Raw genomic sequence first — 13,764 nt, forward strand, 5'->3', positions numbered from 1 at the left:
CTGTGGGGATGTTCTAATTGTAAAAGCTTAAAACAAAGAACTGTAGATTCTCTTTATTTCTTGTCATCCTAAAAGACTCAACTCTCTCAGATAATCCACATAATCTCAGATTACGTTGATCTAAATAATAACTAGTTTCCCACAGACCAGAGACCAATGACCATATGATCCACAGACATGTCTATGATATGATCCATATAAGTCATTGCCAGAGACAGTCTTGTTGTGGGTGGGACAAGAAGCCATTTTCTCTGTCAATCATGAACAAAAGTCCAGCGCATCTAAATGACGTCATCACGCACACACCCGACCTGTCCTTGAAGCTACAACACAGGCAATATGGTTGCATACTGGAGACAGGCAGGCCTAAGGTAAGAAAAATAGGATAAATGTGTACATTTTTTGAGAGTAGGTCTTGCAGGTGTTGCTTTCTTAATTTGTAGCAAAACCTGTTCAATTATCTTATAATGTTTTTGATTGTAAGCAGTAAACTGAACTACATAGCTAGCTAAGCTAGCTTTAGAAGCTAAACTCCTGCCTCCACCTGATGCTAATCGCTGTATTATATGAGTTTTTATACTAATGCAACATTTCTAATTGAAGGAGATGCAGTGGCTGTCTTTTCTAGGCTTAACGTTGTATGTGCTGTATGTATTTTAGCATGGTGAGGCTAAAACCGTGTTAATTTTCTCCTCAGCTACATCCGCTTCTCCGCCATCTGTGCTAACGCGGTGCGGGCGGCGGTGAAGCCGCAGTTCAAGACCGAAGCAACAAAGGTCGCGCAAGCAAGCGTCAAAATCAACAAACCCAAAACAGCATGTAAGCTTTAAAACTCACCCTAAAGCCTCTGTTTTAAACCTAAATCCAATCCTCAGCCTGGGTGCATATTTATGACAGGTACATGTGACATTGCAGGCTTTTCCTTCCAACATTTACTTGTAGTTTTTGCAACTTTTAAAATACAAAAAGTTGTTTACATGTGTTCCTGACTGTTCCCTTTTACAATCTTGTACTGGTATGGTGCATTTGTATTTTAAATTGACTTGTAACGTTGTCTATTCTATTCGGTGTAAAATGGGATCACATTAAAACACCCAATTGTTTTAAGAAATTTTAAAAACCTATCAACCATTACCAGATGCTAATTATTTGTGTTGTTGTATTCTTATTTGATTGGCCTTTAGGCCCCTCTTCAGCCAAGAGACTCTGCCAAATCCTGCACAATTAAAACATGGCTGGATCACAATAAATCTGAAAAACCTTCCTTAGTCTAAAAACAACTCTGATACTGCTGCGCTCCCAAAAATTAGTTTATTTTTCCAATTTTTCCAAAACTGTATTTGGAACATTAATCAGCAATTCCTCAAACGTTTGCTGTTCTCCAGTTTTCACACATGTTCTGTTTGACAGCTGAAGATGGTTCTGTTTTGTTTTTTTAATGACAAATACTTCCGTATTGTGTAGCTAACATGTACATGTGAAAGACATGCTGTAGAAACCAGTGTTTGGGTTGATTCATATGAAGGATACTGAACAAAGACACTGACTTATCTGTAACAAGGAATTAATTTTATTGTATCTGCATAACGGAAGACAAATAGCTAGAACGCAACATTAAGTACGAGGCAGCAGCTTGCACATTTGCTCATTAGGAATTCTTTAAATTACCCGTTTAATGTGTGGTCTCCAATAATAACTACCTTCTACAAGGAAGCTGAAAGTGCAAACTCGGCACCATGTCTGATGGGTTTTATTTCAGGCATTTATGTTCATTTGTTTGTGTTCTCACGTCCTGTACTTATGTGCAGTGTCAGGGCTTCAGTATTTGTGTAAATCAGTTAGCATCTGCATGTAACTGCTCGAAATGAATGTCTGCGATCCAGGAAAGTGGAATTATATTTTGATTGACTGCAGTATTAGAGATGTACAGGTCACTGAAACTAAATGCTCTTCTGTATCAATGTAAAGACCATTTCTTCTGATTTGTTTTCCTTCCTAGGATGTGATGCTGATGTAGATATTTTCCTCGAGGTGTGAGGTCTTCATCCTGTTCTTCAAAACATGAAAAAGAGGAAGAAAAAAAGCAGCTGGAAAACACCGAGAAGATGTGTTAAAGACTGAGGACCTGAATGAAATCACCTATTTTCATTTGTAATTAAAAATATAACAATAAACCTCGTAAAAACAGTTTTATTCTTTCTTTTCACTTGTTGGTGAACATAGTAAAGATTCACAGAATGAGACACTGATGTTTTTTCTTTTTTTTATTAGATATTAATAAATTTATGCAATAGTGCACATAGTAATTACAGAAACCTGGTATTTACAGAGGTATGAGTGTGTAGGTTTGTTAAATTGTCCTTGTTCTGAGAGTTTGGTTAAACATTTAGTAAACAATTTTAATTGAAAACCGTTAGAAACGCATGCAGTGACCAAGGGGCAAAACAACAGGTCTGTTATTATGTTTTAAAGCCACATTTCAATGATTTTTATGAGCGGGAGGTCAGTATTTATATTCATTATTCATTAAATAAACCAAAATTACTCTGAAAATAAGCACACTGTAGTCCAAATGTTTCAGCAATTTAGATCAGAAATCACCAAAGATCTGACTTTTGGGAAGAGGAGGGGGTAAGCTGCCTTTCTGGGAAAAAATATAAAATGTCAAAGTTAGTTAACCTCTTTACTTCAGTAATTGATTAGAAAATCTGACTTTAATTTCTCCTTTCTGTCATAAACCATTAATGCCACTTTTATTTATATTTGTATTTTTTGTTTTACCTGTAAACTCATGAGTCAAATCAGACTTTTAAGGGCATTTTTTCACCCATTTTATCCTGTTCAAAAGTCAGTTTTCTGTAATTTAGCTTTTTGTCAATAAACCTCAAGATCCTTTTCAATAAGAGCTGAAATTCAAGCATCTGGTCAGTTTTCAATGCACTAAAATGTCCCAGTACAGTCAAAAAATATTGATAATGGGATATTTTGAAGAAAAAAAGTTAAAGTTTTGTAAAAAGGTTTCAGTATGGTCACAGAGCTGAGCTCAGTGAGAGGTTAAAGGTACACACTGCAAAGTCATGAAGACCAGACAAAACAAAAAAAACAAACTCGTAACGCAAGAAAACAAAATTTGCATTTGCAACTTTCCATATCTCTGTTTATTGTGTCCTTAAACATTTGTGACCTGATGCCAGCTAGCACATGCATTTGTTTATCATCTGACTGAATTGTTTATTTGTTTACCTTCCACATGGTTTTTGGCAGATTCAGCCGAGCCCTTTGTTTACATTGAGCGTGGACTTGCATTTCAAAACTGCATATCAGTACATCTGGAAAACTACTGGACTCTTTCAAACTGCACTGTTTGATACAGCTCAGGATAACCTTTTGTTATGTTTTGATTTCATACTTTGCAGTGAGCACCTTTAAATGTTTGTTTTAATGTTTCATCAGTGCCATATGTGGTATTTAACGTTTAGAGGAGTAAAAACATCCAGACGTCTACTAAAAGTTGAAGGAGCCAGGTCAGGGAGGAAATCTGAGACTTCAAAGGTCAGGAGCACAGATTGATGATTAAAGAAGTGGTTTATCCCCCCTCAACATTTATTTATTAAAACTCTTCTCCAGTGCTGAAGTAAAATGTCTCCTCATGCTACGAGTGGATGTGACACCGAGTCCTAGCTGTCCTTCTTCTCTCTGGTCATTTTGATCATGGTCTCCGGTGATCGGTAGAGGAAGATGAGTTTCTCAAACAGAGTCTCCTCCAGCTCCATCTCTCCCGTCTCCCGCACCACGAAAATGTCCGTGCAGAGCTTCAGGACTCGGTCCACGCACGGCAGCTCCTCGAACATGATGGACCGAGATATCCCATTGAAGAATTCTCTGACAAACTTTCCAATGACCAGAACCACCGACATGTACAGGCCAACGATCCTGCAGTGAAGACAGAGAGCAGATTCAACGAGTCTGTTTGAGAGAATGCCGACTCAGCATCCACGCAATTAAAGAGTAACTCGGAAGAAAAACGATAAATATCTCATTTTTCTTGCTACCTACCCATGCCCAGCCAGAAAGCCCAGACTGGAGGGGCTGACTTTATCGTTGAACACCCCGATCTCAATGCTGTGACATTTGTGTTCAGAGGAGGTGAGAACAGGAGAGCACTCCTCCACCACCCACCACTGGTCCACCTCCGTGTCCGACGTCCCGTTGACCTGCTGAAGTTTGATGGACATGGGCCTGAAGAAAGCCAGCGCCTGGACGTCTGGACGCTCTGACGGCTCTGAGGGAAAACATGCAGTTTAAAGGTTTACACAGAAATTAAAGCATCATTTTAATGGCACAAAACTTCAAAGCCTTGGAGAATGTAAATAATGAGCTAATTCTAGTTTTTACTCAGAAAGTCCTGGTCCTGAGGTTTGGAAAGTAAAGGTTCTTTCACAGGTTTTATAACTCATATGAACTCAAAGGTACATTCTGTAAAAAACAGCAACATTCTAAAAACCTAAAACACATTTCTTCCTCAGAGACAGTGATTCACTGCTATCCTTCCAGGTTTTATAAACAAGTTGGAGGGTTCTTAACTTAGTTATATTTTATCAATGCAGAACAATAAAATGACCCTTTTGACACAGTTTTCATACCACAGTTTGCATCATCTGACTCAGGATGAAATCACTTGATGCCAATGAAGCATACTAATAACTGCAATCATTTTCCAGATAAGGCTCAAAGCAGCGTGTAACAAAGTCATTTAACGTTCAGCGTTCGCTTACCAACGGACATCCTGGTTGCCATCTTGGACTCTTGTCCCTTGGGACCTCTAATATACTTTGGCAGCAGAGAATGAATGACCCTGTAGAGCAGAAAACAGATGAAAATCCTTTATTGCAGATCAAATCTGAGCATACTGGGACCGTTTACAGTAAGTACATGAATGATCATGTTCCTTTTTGTTTTGTTTTTCTCATACTGCTTTTGTGTTACTCTCTACCTGCACAACACATTTGCATTACCTTAGATTAACTTAGCTCAAAAGCAGATGTTATTGCCTTAAGTCTATAGAGAAAATCTGAATTTTATTATGATGTAATAAAGTGTCAAGTGTTACACAACTGATCCCCACAGTGCAGGTTGTCTGGTGAGTCTTTATCTTTTCAAAAAGCCAGAAATATCCTAAATTGTGCTTTGGTGGTGAGTCAACATAAAACCACTGCAGATTCACTGATTTTACTTACACCTGGAAAAAGTAATTGCCATCATAAATGCACAAACATTTAAGCCTCCCAACACAACAGAGTGGAGCTGCCGCTGCAGTCAGTTTTAGATGAATGCAATTTGTTTTTCAGTTTTAGCCATTATTAGCATTTTTTAATGCTTGAATGGAGTTGTTTCCTAACCATGACAGGAAACATTGCTGTGCGTGGCTCAGTTTGCTGTGCATTCGCTGCGACTCACACAGATTTGGTGCGGTTTCCCTTGAGCATTTGGACAATCCCATCCATCAAGGCCTTGTCGTCAAACTTCACCGTGTGCTCACCCACCGACTCCACCACCATTGATATGGAGGCGTTCCTGAGGAAAGGAGCACGACCCATACTTTACTGCTAGTGCAAATATACGTGCCACAAACTGCAGCTCCTTACATAACAATCAACGTTCTGGGATTCCAACCTTCCTGAACATTAGTTCTTTTTATCTTAAGACCAGTGCAAACATTTTTTTAAATTTAAAAACACATAAGGAAATTAATTTCCTTTAGATTTTTTTTACTGCTTCTTAATCGGCACCTTAAAAAAGTCCTTTACTTGTTTTGAAGAATGGTTCGACTCCAGTCTTTTCTCTTTTTGTTCCTAAATTAATCTTCCTTCCTCTCTGGGCAGTCTTCTCCAGGTATTTACAAATGAAACACAGCAACACACGCTGGAACATGATGCACTCACAGACGCACAGTCTGACCTGAGCAGAGTCCAGCGTAGGGTCATGTAGATGTGAGAAGAGCTGCTGAGTTCTTCTATCATGGCGGCGCGACTGGCTGGGCTGATGCTCCACAGCAGGCTGGCATCGCTCTTGATTTTAGCAATAACAATGTCCTCAGCCTCGTAGTTCATCAGGAACTGCATGGCAGACTGGGAGACAAAGTCAGACTGAATGGGATTACATTTTATTTAAAAATCCTAATGCTAGATTCTTAAAAAATACACTTCAAATGTCTGATACTGCCCATTAAGAAGCATAACTAATGCTATAACAGGGCACATATAATCCATGTCTTATCTTTACGATCATTTAAAGACTTTATTTTAATTTGTCATCACAAGAACTTAATTATAACAGTAGATAGGCAAAAATCAAAGTGTAATTAATTATTGTATATAAACTTTACATGTAATAAAACAGCATAAAGATAGAGTTGAGACAAGTATTTTATAAACTCAGCACTTGTTAATTGTGTATTTTAGAAATAATTTTACGGTTCCTTTATTGGTTTTTAAGGTTGTTTATGGTTAATTTATCAGACTTGCTTTTACCTTATGAGCCCTTTTGATCCCTTAAGTCCTCTGATTTGACCTAAAGCTATAACTAGAACTAGAACCCACGGTGAAGCGTCATTTTCTTACGGTTCTCACCTGTAGAACAGCCGTTCTGAGGTCCTGAGGATGGCTGAGAGTGTTGATGTTTATAAACGCAAACTCAAGACTCACCTTTACTAACAGGTGAGTGATGATGGGCTTTTAGTTAAATTATTTACTAACAAATAAAAGTGTCTTACCGGATGCGTAGCATAAATTTTGGTGAGTCGGTTGAATCCTGCTTCTGTGTACGCAACCAAGTTCTGCTCCTGGGCGCTCATAGTGAAGAGAGGCTGGAAAAAAAAAACACAGATCAGAGAGGAATGACAAGCACAAACTATGGGATGAACAAAAACACTTACACTGAGTAGGTTAGTAAAGAGTACTTAATTAAACTCAAGGCATCATAACCACACTTTCACTGTGAAACATGAAGAACGTTACCTCATATCCTGCGATGCTGAGCTGGATGGAGACCTCCACCGGCTGATTGGTCACTCCAACCGCCGACTGGACCAGTGACATGAAGAGGAGCGGAAACCAGATGATGCTGATCAGAGCAAAGATGATGAACCCTCCCATCCCATACTTCACCACCTTTTTCTTCTTCTGCCCTGGAGGGTGGGGGTATTTCTGAGAGAGTAACAAATGAATTAGTTGTTTTACTTGCTCCACTTTGCAGACAAAAATCCCCCTCAAAAAATGTTCTCCTCAGCTTTTACTTCCAAACTATTAGAGTTTAAATGCATAAAAGAAAATCTTGCTCAATAAAAACAAACATATTGAGTGTTACCAGGCAAGATTCTGCAAAAGGGTGTGAAGAAATAGCTTTAAATGTCATTCCTTCTCGCCAAACATCTCTTTTACTTTCTATAAAAATCAAAATATATACTGTATATACTTCTGTACATATTTCTCTACACTTCTGAGCAGTACCAGAGTATAAATGAACAATATTTTACATACATATATATCTATATATCTATATATAGATATATAGATATATATGATAAATAAATATATATGTTATATAATGAGTCAAAACATCTTTAACCTACAATTAACATTAGTGTTGCCCTAAAGGTGTTTTTGTCAGCTGGAAAATAGTAATTGATGTAACAAAACTATTTTAATGATTCGTTTTAACTAATTGCTTAATGCACCGTTAGTGATTTTCACATATAAGTTTAAGATACAATTGAGATCAATAAGTAATGATAAAATGCAGTGAGCATTAAGCAGTAAACACTCTCACTTACCTTTTCGGACTCTCTCCAGCACTTGAGGACAAATATGTTGGCGTAAATATCTTCAACACAAATCCAACTAGAGAGCGAGAGCGTGGTGTCGGTCCAAACCCAATCCATCACCGCCCGCAGCTCTGTCAGGAAAGGAACCATCCGAAAACTGCAAGAGGAGAGGCATGGATTAATCAAAATGTCTGCACAATGTTCAGATACAATGTTGGCTTTTAGATCGTTTCGAACCCCTGGAAGAGGAAGAGGTTCAGGTAGTTGAAGTGCTTGGTGAGGAAGTTGCCCAGGATGCGGTTCGGGTAGCCACATTTGATCTGGTAGGCCGAGAGGCCGAAGTAGATGCACTTTACAAAGTACCACAGCTGAGCCACAGGGTTCCTGTTGAACCTCCTGGAGCAAAAACAGACAAAGAAAATCTGTCTATTCAATAATGTGCAACAGATTTACTAAAATCTGAAGAAAAATGATTGGGACACAATTTAACAGCTCTGCATATAAATGATCCGAAAAATGAATGTAGGCGCTCTGACCTCTCTGTGACCCCGGGGAGGATGAAGAACATCCAAAAGTGTATGCCAAACACCAGCACCACCTGGAAAACACACTTTCCTAGCAGAGACTTCTTCAGATACAGAGCACGGTCAACGATCATGGTGCCGAACTGCATGAGCAGCATCACCAGAAAGGCCTCTGGGACCTGGTCTTCTGACAGAGACTCTGAGATGTCCGCTGCTGCAGAGTATTTCTACAAAAGGACACAAACCAGCATCATTATTCCACATTCTTAGGACTAAGATCCAGTTTACTATAATGTAATAAGTTGTATTAACGTGTGCATACAGTCTTACCCCAAAAGCCCAGTATCCATATATGGTGACGATGAAGTTGACAACGTCAATGAGGAACATGAGGGCGTAGACGTCGCACACGGGACTGTAATCTGGGTGGATGATGTCATAAAAGAACTGTCTTATGGGTAGATAGATGTGAAGAGCTCTGCAGGAGGACAGACAAAAACACTATTCACTCTGAGCTCATGTAAGTCCATACATCTTCTACCACTTATCTGTGGCCGGGTCACAGAGGCAACAGGTCCAGGAGAGAAACCCACCCGACTCTACTCCGAGCTCCCCCCAGATGACGGAGCTCGTCACCTTATCTCCAAGGCTGATGTAGATGGAGCAGTAAATCAAGAGTTTTGCCTTTTGACTCAACTCTTTCTTTACTACAACCAACCAAAGCAACACCCTCATTACTGCGGACAAGACCTGATCTGTCGATCCATCTCCTGCTCCATCCTACCATCATCCTACCTATCATCCGGAAACCTAAACTCCTCCTGAGGCAAAGACTCGTTCCCAACCCAGAGGGAGGATTCAGCCCATTTCCGCTCATGTACGTGTTATATACCTGTGTGTGTTCATTTGTGTGCCTGTTAGCAAAATATTCCATGAACCACTGGATGAATTTTGATGAAACTCTCAGAAATTAATCACTGGATGTACATCTATAATTGAATACATTTTGGAGTCAACCAAATTCAAAATAGCCACCACAGCTAATCAAAATGGCTATAACTCAGACATTTTTACAGATATTGAACTATAATTTGGTATGTCAGTAGCTAAAAGTCATCCTCAACAGATAGTTTGAGATCTTTGCTCATACTTTGGCTTGCAAGGCAGTGGGTGACTTGCATTCCTTTAACTGAAGGGAACAAAACACTTAGTCCGACTCTGTACGATTACTATTACACTGCAGTAAAACAACGCACACTTCTATGATGGTAGCTTTGCCCTGCAGCATCCTCTCTCTGATCTGCTGTCTGATCCTCTGCTTCCTCGTCAGCGGAGTCGTGTGTCGCTGCCGTCTCTTTTTCTTGCTGTTCTGCTTCTTCGGCTTCACCTCTCCATTAAAAAGAGAAAAAGAAAACGTGAATAAAAATATAATAAATTACAAATCAAATTACGGTGGCAGGGTAATAATGCCAAAGGATGTCTCACCAACAGCTTCTGCAGAATCACTTTGTTTTTGTCTGCAGAACAGGGAGGTGGTGGAGGCCTGGAAGGGAAGGAATTTCAGCCGGCGTGAAGGTTTTTCTTTGCTGCCCGTCTTATCGGGACCTGTCATCTTCTTCTTGTCCACTTTCTTCTTCATCTTCTTGAAGAAATCAGGCATCTCGACCTCCTTGTTGTCCCACAACCCATGGCACTGTCATGGCAGAGATACAAATTAAGACTGCTCTGAGATACATTAATCTACGAGTGAACACGTAGTTAAATTCCATTTTACCTTCAGAATGGATCGGTGGAAAAACAGAGCAAGCAGCTGAATGAGATCGAAGAGGACATAGCCGTCTTTCTTCTCCACCCCAATGATGTTGGGCAGGGCAAAGGGCCGATCGGCATTGATGCCTCGGTAAGCAGAGGTGGTCCATGGGAAGAAACCAAACTGGAAAAAGTACTTCACTACAACAGTCAGCTGAGATGAAAAGAGGAGAGATGATTGAAACAGATCTGAATGAGTTACAGGCTCAAACAACAGGTAGGTATCACAGACAGATTAACTTAAGTCCTAATGATACTCTTTGGCCAGGCCAGTATTTCTCAGAAAAACACTGGTTCATTTTAAAATGTTATAGCACATAAAGCATCATCAGCAACTAATGTTCTTAGTTTTAGTCATTCCAGCGTCTTTAATAACCTACTTCAGTGTAGATTATAGCGGTCATCCAGAAGCGTTTGGTGGGCCGCGGCACAGACAGCATGGCCCAGAGGAATATCAGGATGGGCAGGATGAGGGAGAGAAACGAAGCCGACACGATGTGGTTCAGGATGATGACGAAGTAACACAGCATCTCCGACTTGGACACCATCGTGTTGTAGAGGGCAAAGAGCAGCTTCAGGGGCCTCGGCAACGTGGTGTAAAACTTATCCGACTCTGAGATCTCGTCATTTACAAACATGCTACAGAAAGAGTGGAATGGAAATAAAAACAACAAGCTTAAATGTGATTAACAGAAAAAATCAAACTTGCAAAATGGTTAAAAAATGCTCTACATCAGCAGACTTTGTTATTTTAAACATATAAAACCATTTGACTTGATCAGGAGTACTGTGCTGTGACTTTTATACCTTTTGAATTATTAACATTTATTTACAAAAATATTTATTTTGTATCATATTTTTATTTCTCAGGAGAAATGAACCGAGATGTCCTCAATTCCTTCACACACATTGTCCTCTGAAATCTGTTTTTGTCTTCTATGCTCCTTTTAGCTACTGTCTTCCTAATGTTAGCTTTTGCCTAGCTTTTAGCTATGGTTTTGCTCATTTTAGTTCTGTTCTGCTCGTTTGAAGCTAATTCAGTTTCAGCTTCTTCAACAAACTTCAGCACTCGTCCTGCTTTTTCACAGGATTTGCAGATTTCACTCGTTTTGTTTTCAAACGTTAAGTGTGATACTAACTTGTTGAGCAGCAGCTCACTGGCTGTGAGGTTTCTTGTTTCCTGACTCAGAGGTCTGGGAGACTCGGGGAGGATCTCGCTTTTCTCTCCATCACTCTCCTGGTGATCCGGTGAGAAGCAGTCTGCATGTTTGGACAGTTCATCCTCCTTACTTGGCTGTAATTCTTCATCCAGCTCAGCGCCTTCTAACTCTGGATCCTCATGATGATCATCTTTATCTTCCTCTTTTTCGTCCTGCTCAGATGTTCTCTCATCCTCTGGGTGCCTCTCAACATCATCCTCCTGTTCAATATCTGCCTCTTGTTCAGCATCTTCTTTCTGCTTAACATCTCCCTCCTGTTCAACATCTTCCCCCTGTTCAACATCTTCTTTCTGTTCAATATCTTCCTCCCGTTCAACATCTTCTTCCTGTTTAACATCTTCCTCCTGTTTAAAGTCTTCCTCCTGTTTAACGTCCTCCTGTGCATGGTCTTCCTTCTGAGTGGCCACATTTTCACAACTTTAAAACAAAAAAAGATACTTTAATTTCATGAGGGAAGGTTCAGTCTTTCTGGAGTAAAGGTATAAAATGTGACTTTAAAAACACATGAAAGCAAACCAAAGATGTGGAAAAGCTCAACGTGAGATAGAAAAACAAATTTGTACAGTTTAAAAACAAAAAAGACCATTTTTAGGAAAACAAAACTTCTATCGCTTTGTTTAGGAAAAAAAAAATCATTGCCCAACCCAAACCTTAGACTTATTGATCACTAACTGCGAGTTTTTGTTTATATTTTAGATCATTCTGTTTAAATATGTCCACTGAAGCCACAGAGTTCTTCATACATTTATGACATGATGTGTTCTTCAGGATAAACTACACCCTGAATGGCAAAGTTTAACATTTAAAATATTTTAGATTCAGTGTTGCCTAACATCTTTGCATCAGTATGGTCTTAATGTTTTTCATTTGTATCAATATGTCTAAACTCTTTAGAGACAACTTTTGTAGCTTTTTCAAAAATAATTTACCGATGTTTTTTAGCCCATCAGAAGTCTGCTGTTCATGCTGAACCTCTACAAATTAGACCTTAAAACATCTCTTCCACTGAATTTCATCCCTTCCCGTTCAGACCTCACTGATTAATGTTTAATTTATTACCTGCAAAACCTAGACGTTCAGATACTTTCTATTTAAATAAATATCCAAGAAAACTGTTTTTGTCGGCGGGGAGGGGGTTGTATCTGCTTCAACTAGGAAATATTTACCCTTTAGAAAATTCTGAAAAGCTCACAAATGTTCAAACACTGCTGTATACAAATTTATTTTAGTAGGGTTGGCCTTGCCAGAGTGAGAATATTTTGTTAAAATTAGTGTCTTTTAAAAGAAAAAAGAAACAAAATAAATGAACACCTAAATAAGTTGAAAAAAGAATCAATTAATTCAGATTATAGTTGAAGATAGTGTGTCACTTGACTGAAACGAGTTTCTACAGTCCTCATTTCTGCACCTCTGTGGAAGATCATCAGCCTCAAAGGAGGTCAGGTCGACGTTGGCTTCTTTCAGGAGTCTTCGTCGAAGCTGGGAAGGAGCAGGCGATTCGTCGGGGGTGTCTTCCAGCTCCTCCTGCGTCGGCTGCCTGGAGACCAGCAACGTCTCGTCTGTCATGCAGCTGCAGGTGAGCAGGAAAAACAGGAAGCAGGTGAGTATTCAGGCTCTTAAAAGGAAGGAAAACTGAAGAAATTAAGTCTGTGTGAGTTTGAACTGCTATAACTGACTGCACATTTAGCAGCTTGCAAATGCTAATCTAAGGTCGAGGCAAACGGGATTCACTTTATTTTGCAGCGGTTTACCTGGAAAAGCTGCTGCCCCAGGACATTTTGGAGGCTTGACTCTTCAGCCTGCCGTAGGCATGACGTGAGGAGCGGGCATCAGGCGGGGTGAGGGGGGGAGGCAGGGCATCTAAACCCTCCTGAGACGACAGCGTATTCTGACGGGAGATCCAGGTGTCATAAAACTGCTTCACGCTCTCCTGACTCACCTCTTTGCCCTGAAAACAGGAGAGGAAAGAAAGTAACATCCAGAGAAACTCAAGCATGGATGCAGAAACTGTAGCTACACACACACACACAAAGACAAAATGGCCACCACAGCTATGCAACCTTAACCAACAGACAAACAGCAACATCTAAGTGAATTTGGTATGGTAGTAACTGAGAGTCATTCACAACACATACTTCAAGCATTAATAGATTGCTTGAGATCACGTGCGATATTGAGAGATAGCAACGATATTATTTTCCAGGCTTGACTAAAATGGCTAAAACTTCATCATTTCTTAACACAAGATGATCTTTGTCTAAAACTCTGGCATGTTGGCGGGCGATATGCATTCCTTCAAGGAATATTAGGCCTTTATTTCAGTCTGTTTTATTTTTACATCCTCTGAAAGCTCATTTCACGCTTCTACCAAATGTGAAGATTTAAAATA

The 13,764-nt window shown here is 39.7% G+C and overlaps 2 protein-coding genes across 2 annotated transcripts in view; one reads left to right on the forward strand and one right to left on the reverse strand.

Moving 5' to 3' along the window:
* Positions 1-234: 234 nt before the first annotated feature.
* atp5f1e (ATP synthase F1 subunit epsilon) lies at positions 235-2,188 on the forward strand. Its single transcript, XM_017417639.3, has 3 exons — positions 235-371; positions 698-819; positions 2,000-2,188. Coding segments are annotated over exons 1-3 (156 nt in total). The 5' UTR covers positions 235-339; the 3' UTR covers positions 2,002-2,188.
* A 79-nt stretch (positions 2,189-2,267) lies between these two features.
* LOC108236734 (piezo-type mechanosensitive ion channel component 2) overlaps positions 2,268-13,764 on the reverse strand; it is a 48,481-nt gene continuing 36,984 nt past the window's right edge. The window contains exons 64-81 of the mRNA XM_025006260.2: positions 13,127-13,323; positions 12,784-12,945; positions 11,295-11,792; positions 10,536-10,794; positions 10,121-10,309; positions 9,832-10,039; positions 9,603-9,735; positions 8,677-8,824; positions 8,359-8,573; positions 8,060-8,218; positions 7,832-7,979; positions 7,017-7,205; positions 6,773-6,865; positions 5,959-6,128; positions 5,458-5,574; positions 4,776-4,855; positions 4,057-4,282; positions 2,268-3,933 (exon numbers count right to left, since the gene is read on the reverse strand). Of these exons, the coding sequence (XP_024862028.1) occupies positions 3,678-3,933; positions 4,057-4,282; positions 4,776-4,855; positions 5,458-5,574; positions 5,959-6,128; positions 6,773-6,865; positions 7,017-7,205; positions 7,832-7,979; positions 8,060-8,218; positions 8,359-8,573; positions 8,677-8,824; positions 9,603-9,735; positions 9,832-10,039; positions 10,121-10,309; positions 10,536-10,794; positions 11,295-11,792; positions 12,784-12,945; positions 13,127-13,323 (3,447 nt within the window). The 3' untranslated portion in view covers positions 2,268-3,677. The remainder of the gene's footprint in view (positions 3,934-4,056; positions 4,283-4,775; positions 4,856-5,457; positions 5,575-5,958; positions 6,129-6,772; positions 6,866-7,016; positions 7,206-7,831; positions 7,980-8,059; positions 8,219-8,358; positions 8,574-8,676; positions 8,825-9,602; positions 9,736-9,831; positions 10,040-10,120; positions 10,310-10,535; positions 10,795-11,294; positions 11,793-12,783; positions 12,946-13,126; positions 13,324-13,764) is intronic.

This window comes from Kryptolebias marmoratus, linkage group LG8 (genome assembly GCF_001649575.2).
Source record: "Kryptolebias marmoratus isolate JLee-2015 linkage group LG8, ASM164957v2, whole genome shotgun sequence".
NCBI classification, from domain to species: domain Eukaryota; kingdom Metazoa; phylum Chordata; class Actinopteri; order Cyprinodontiformes; family Rivulidae; genus Kryptolebias; species Kryptolebias marmoratus.

Excerpts from the sequence above, each read along its gene's own strand:
- atp5f1e (XM_017417639.3), top strand. The coding sequence starts at position 340 with ATGGTTGCATACTGGAGACAGGCAGGCCTAAG. Across the intron at positions 372-697 it reads TGGAGACAGGCAGGCCTAAG|CTACATCCGCTTCTCCGCCA; the intron begins GTAAGAAAAATA and ends TTTTCTCCTCAG.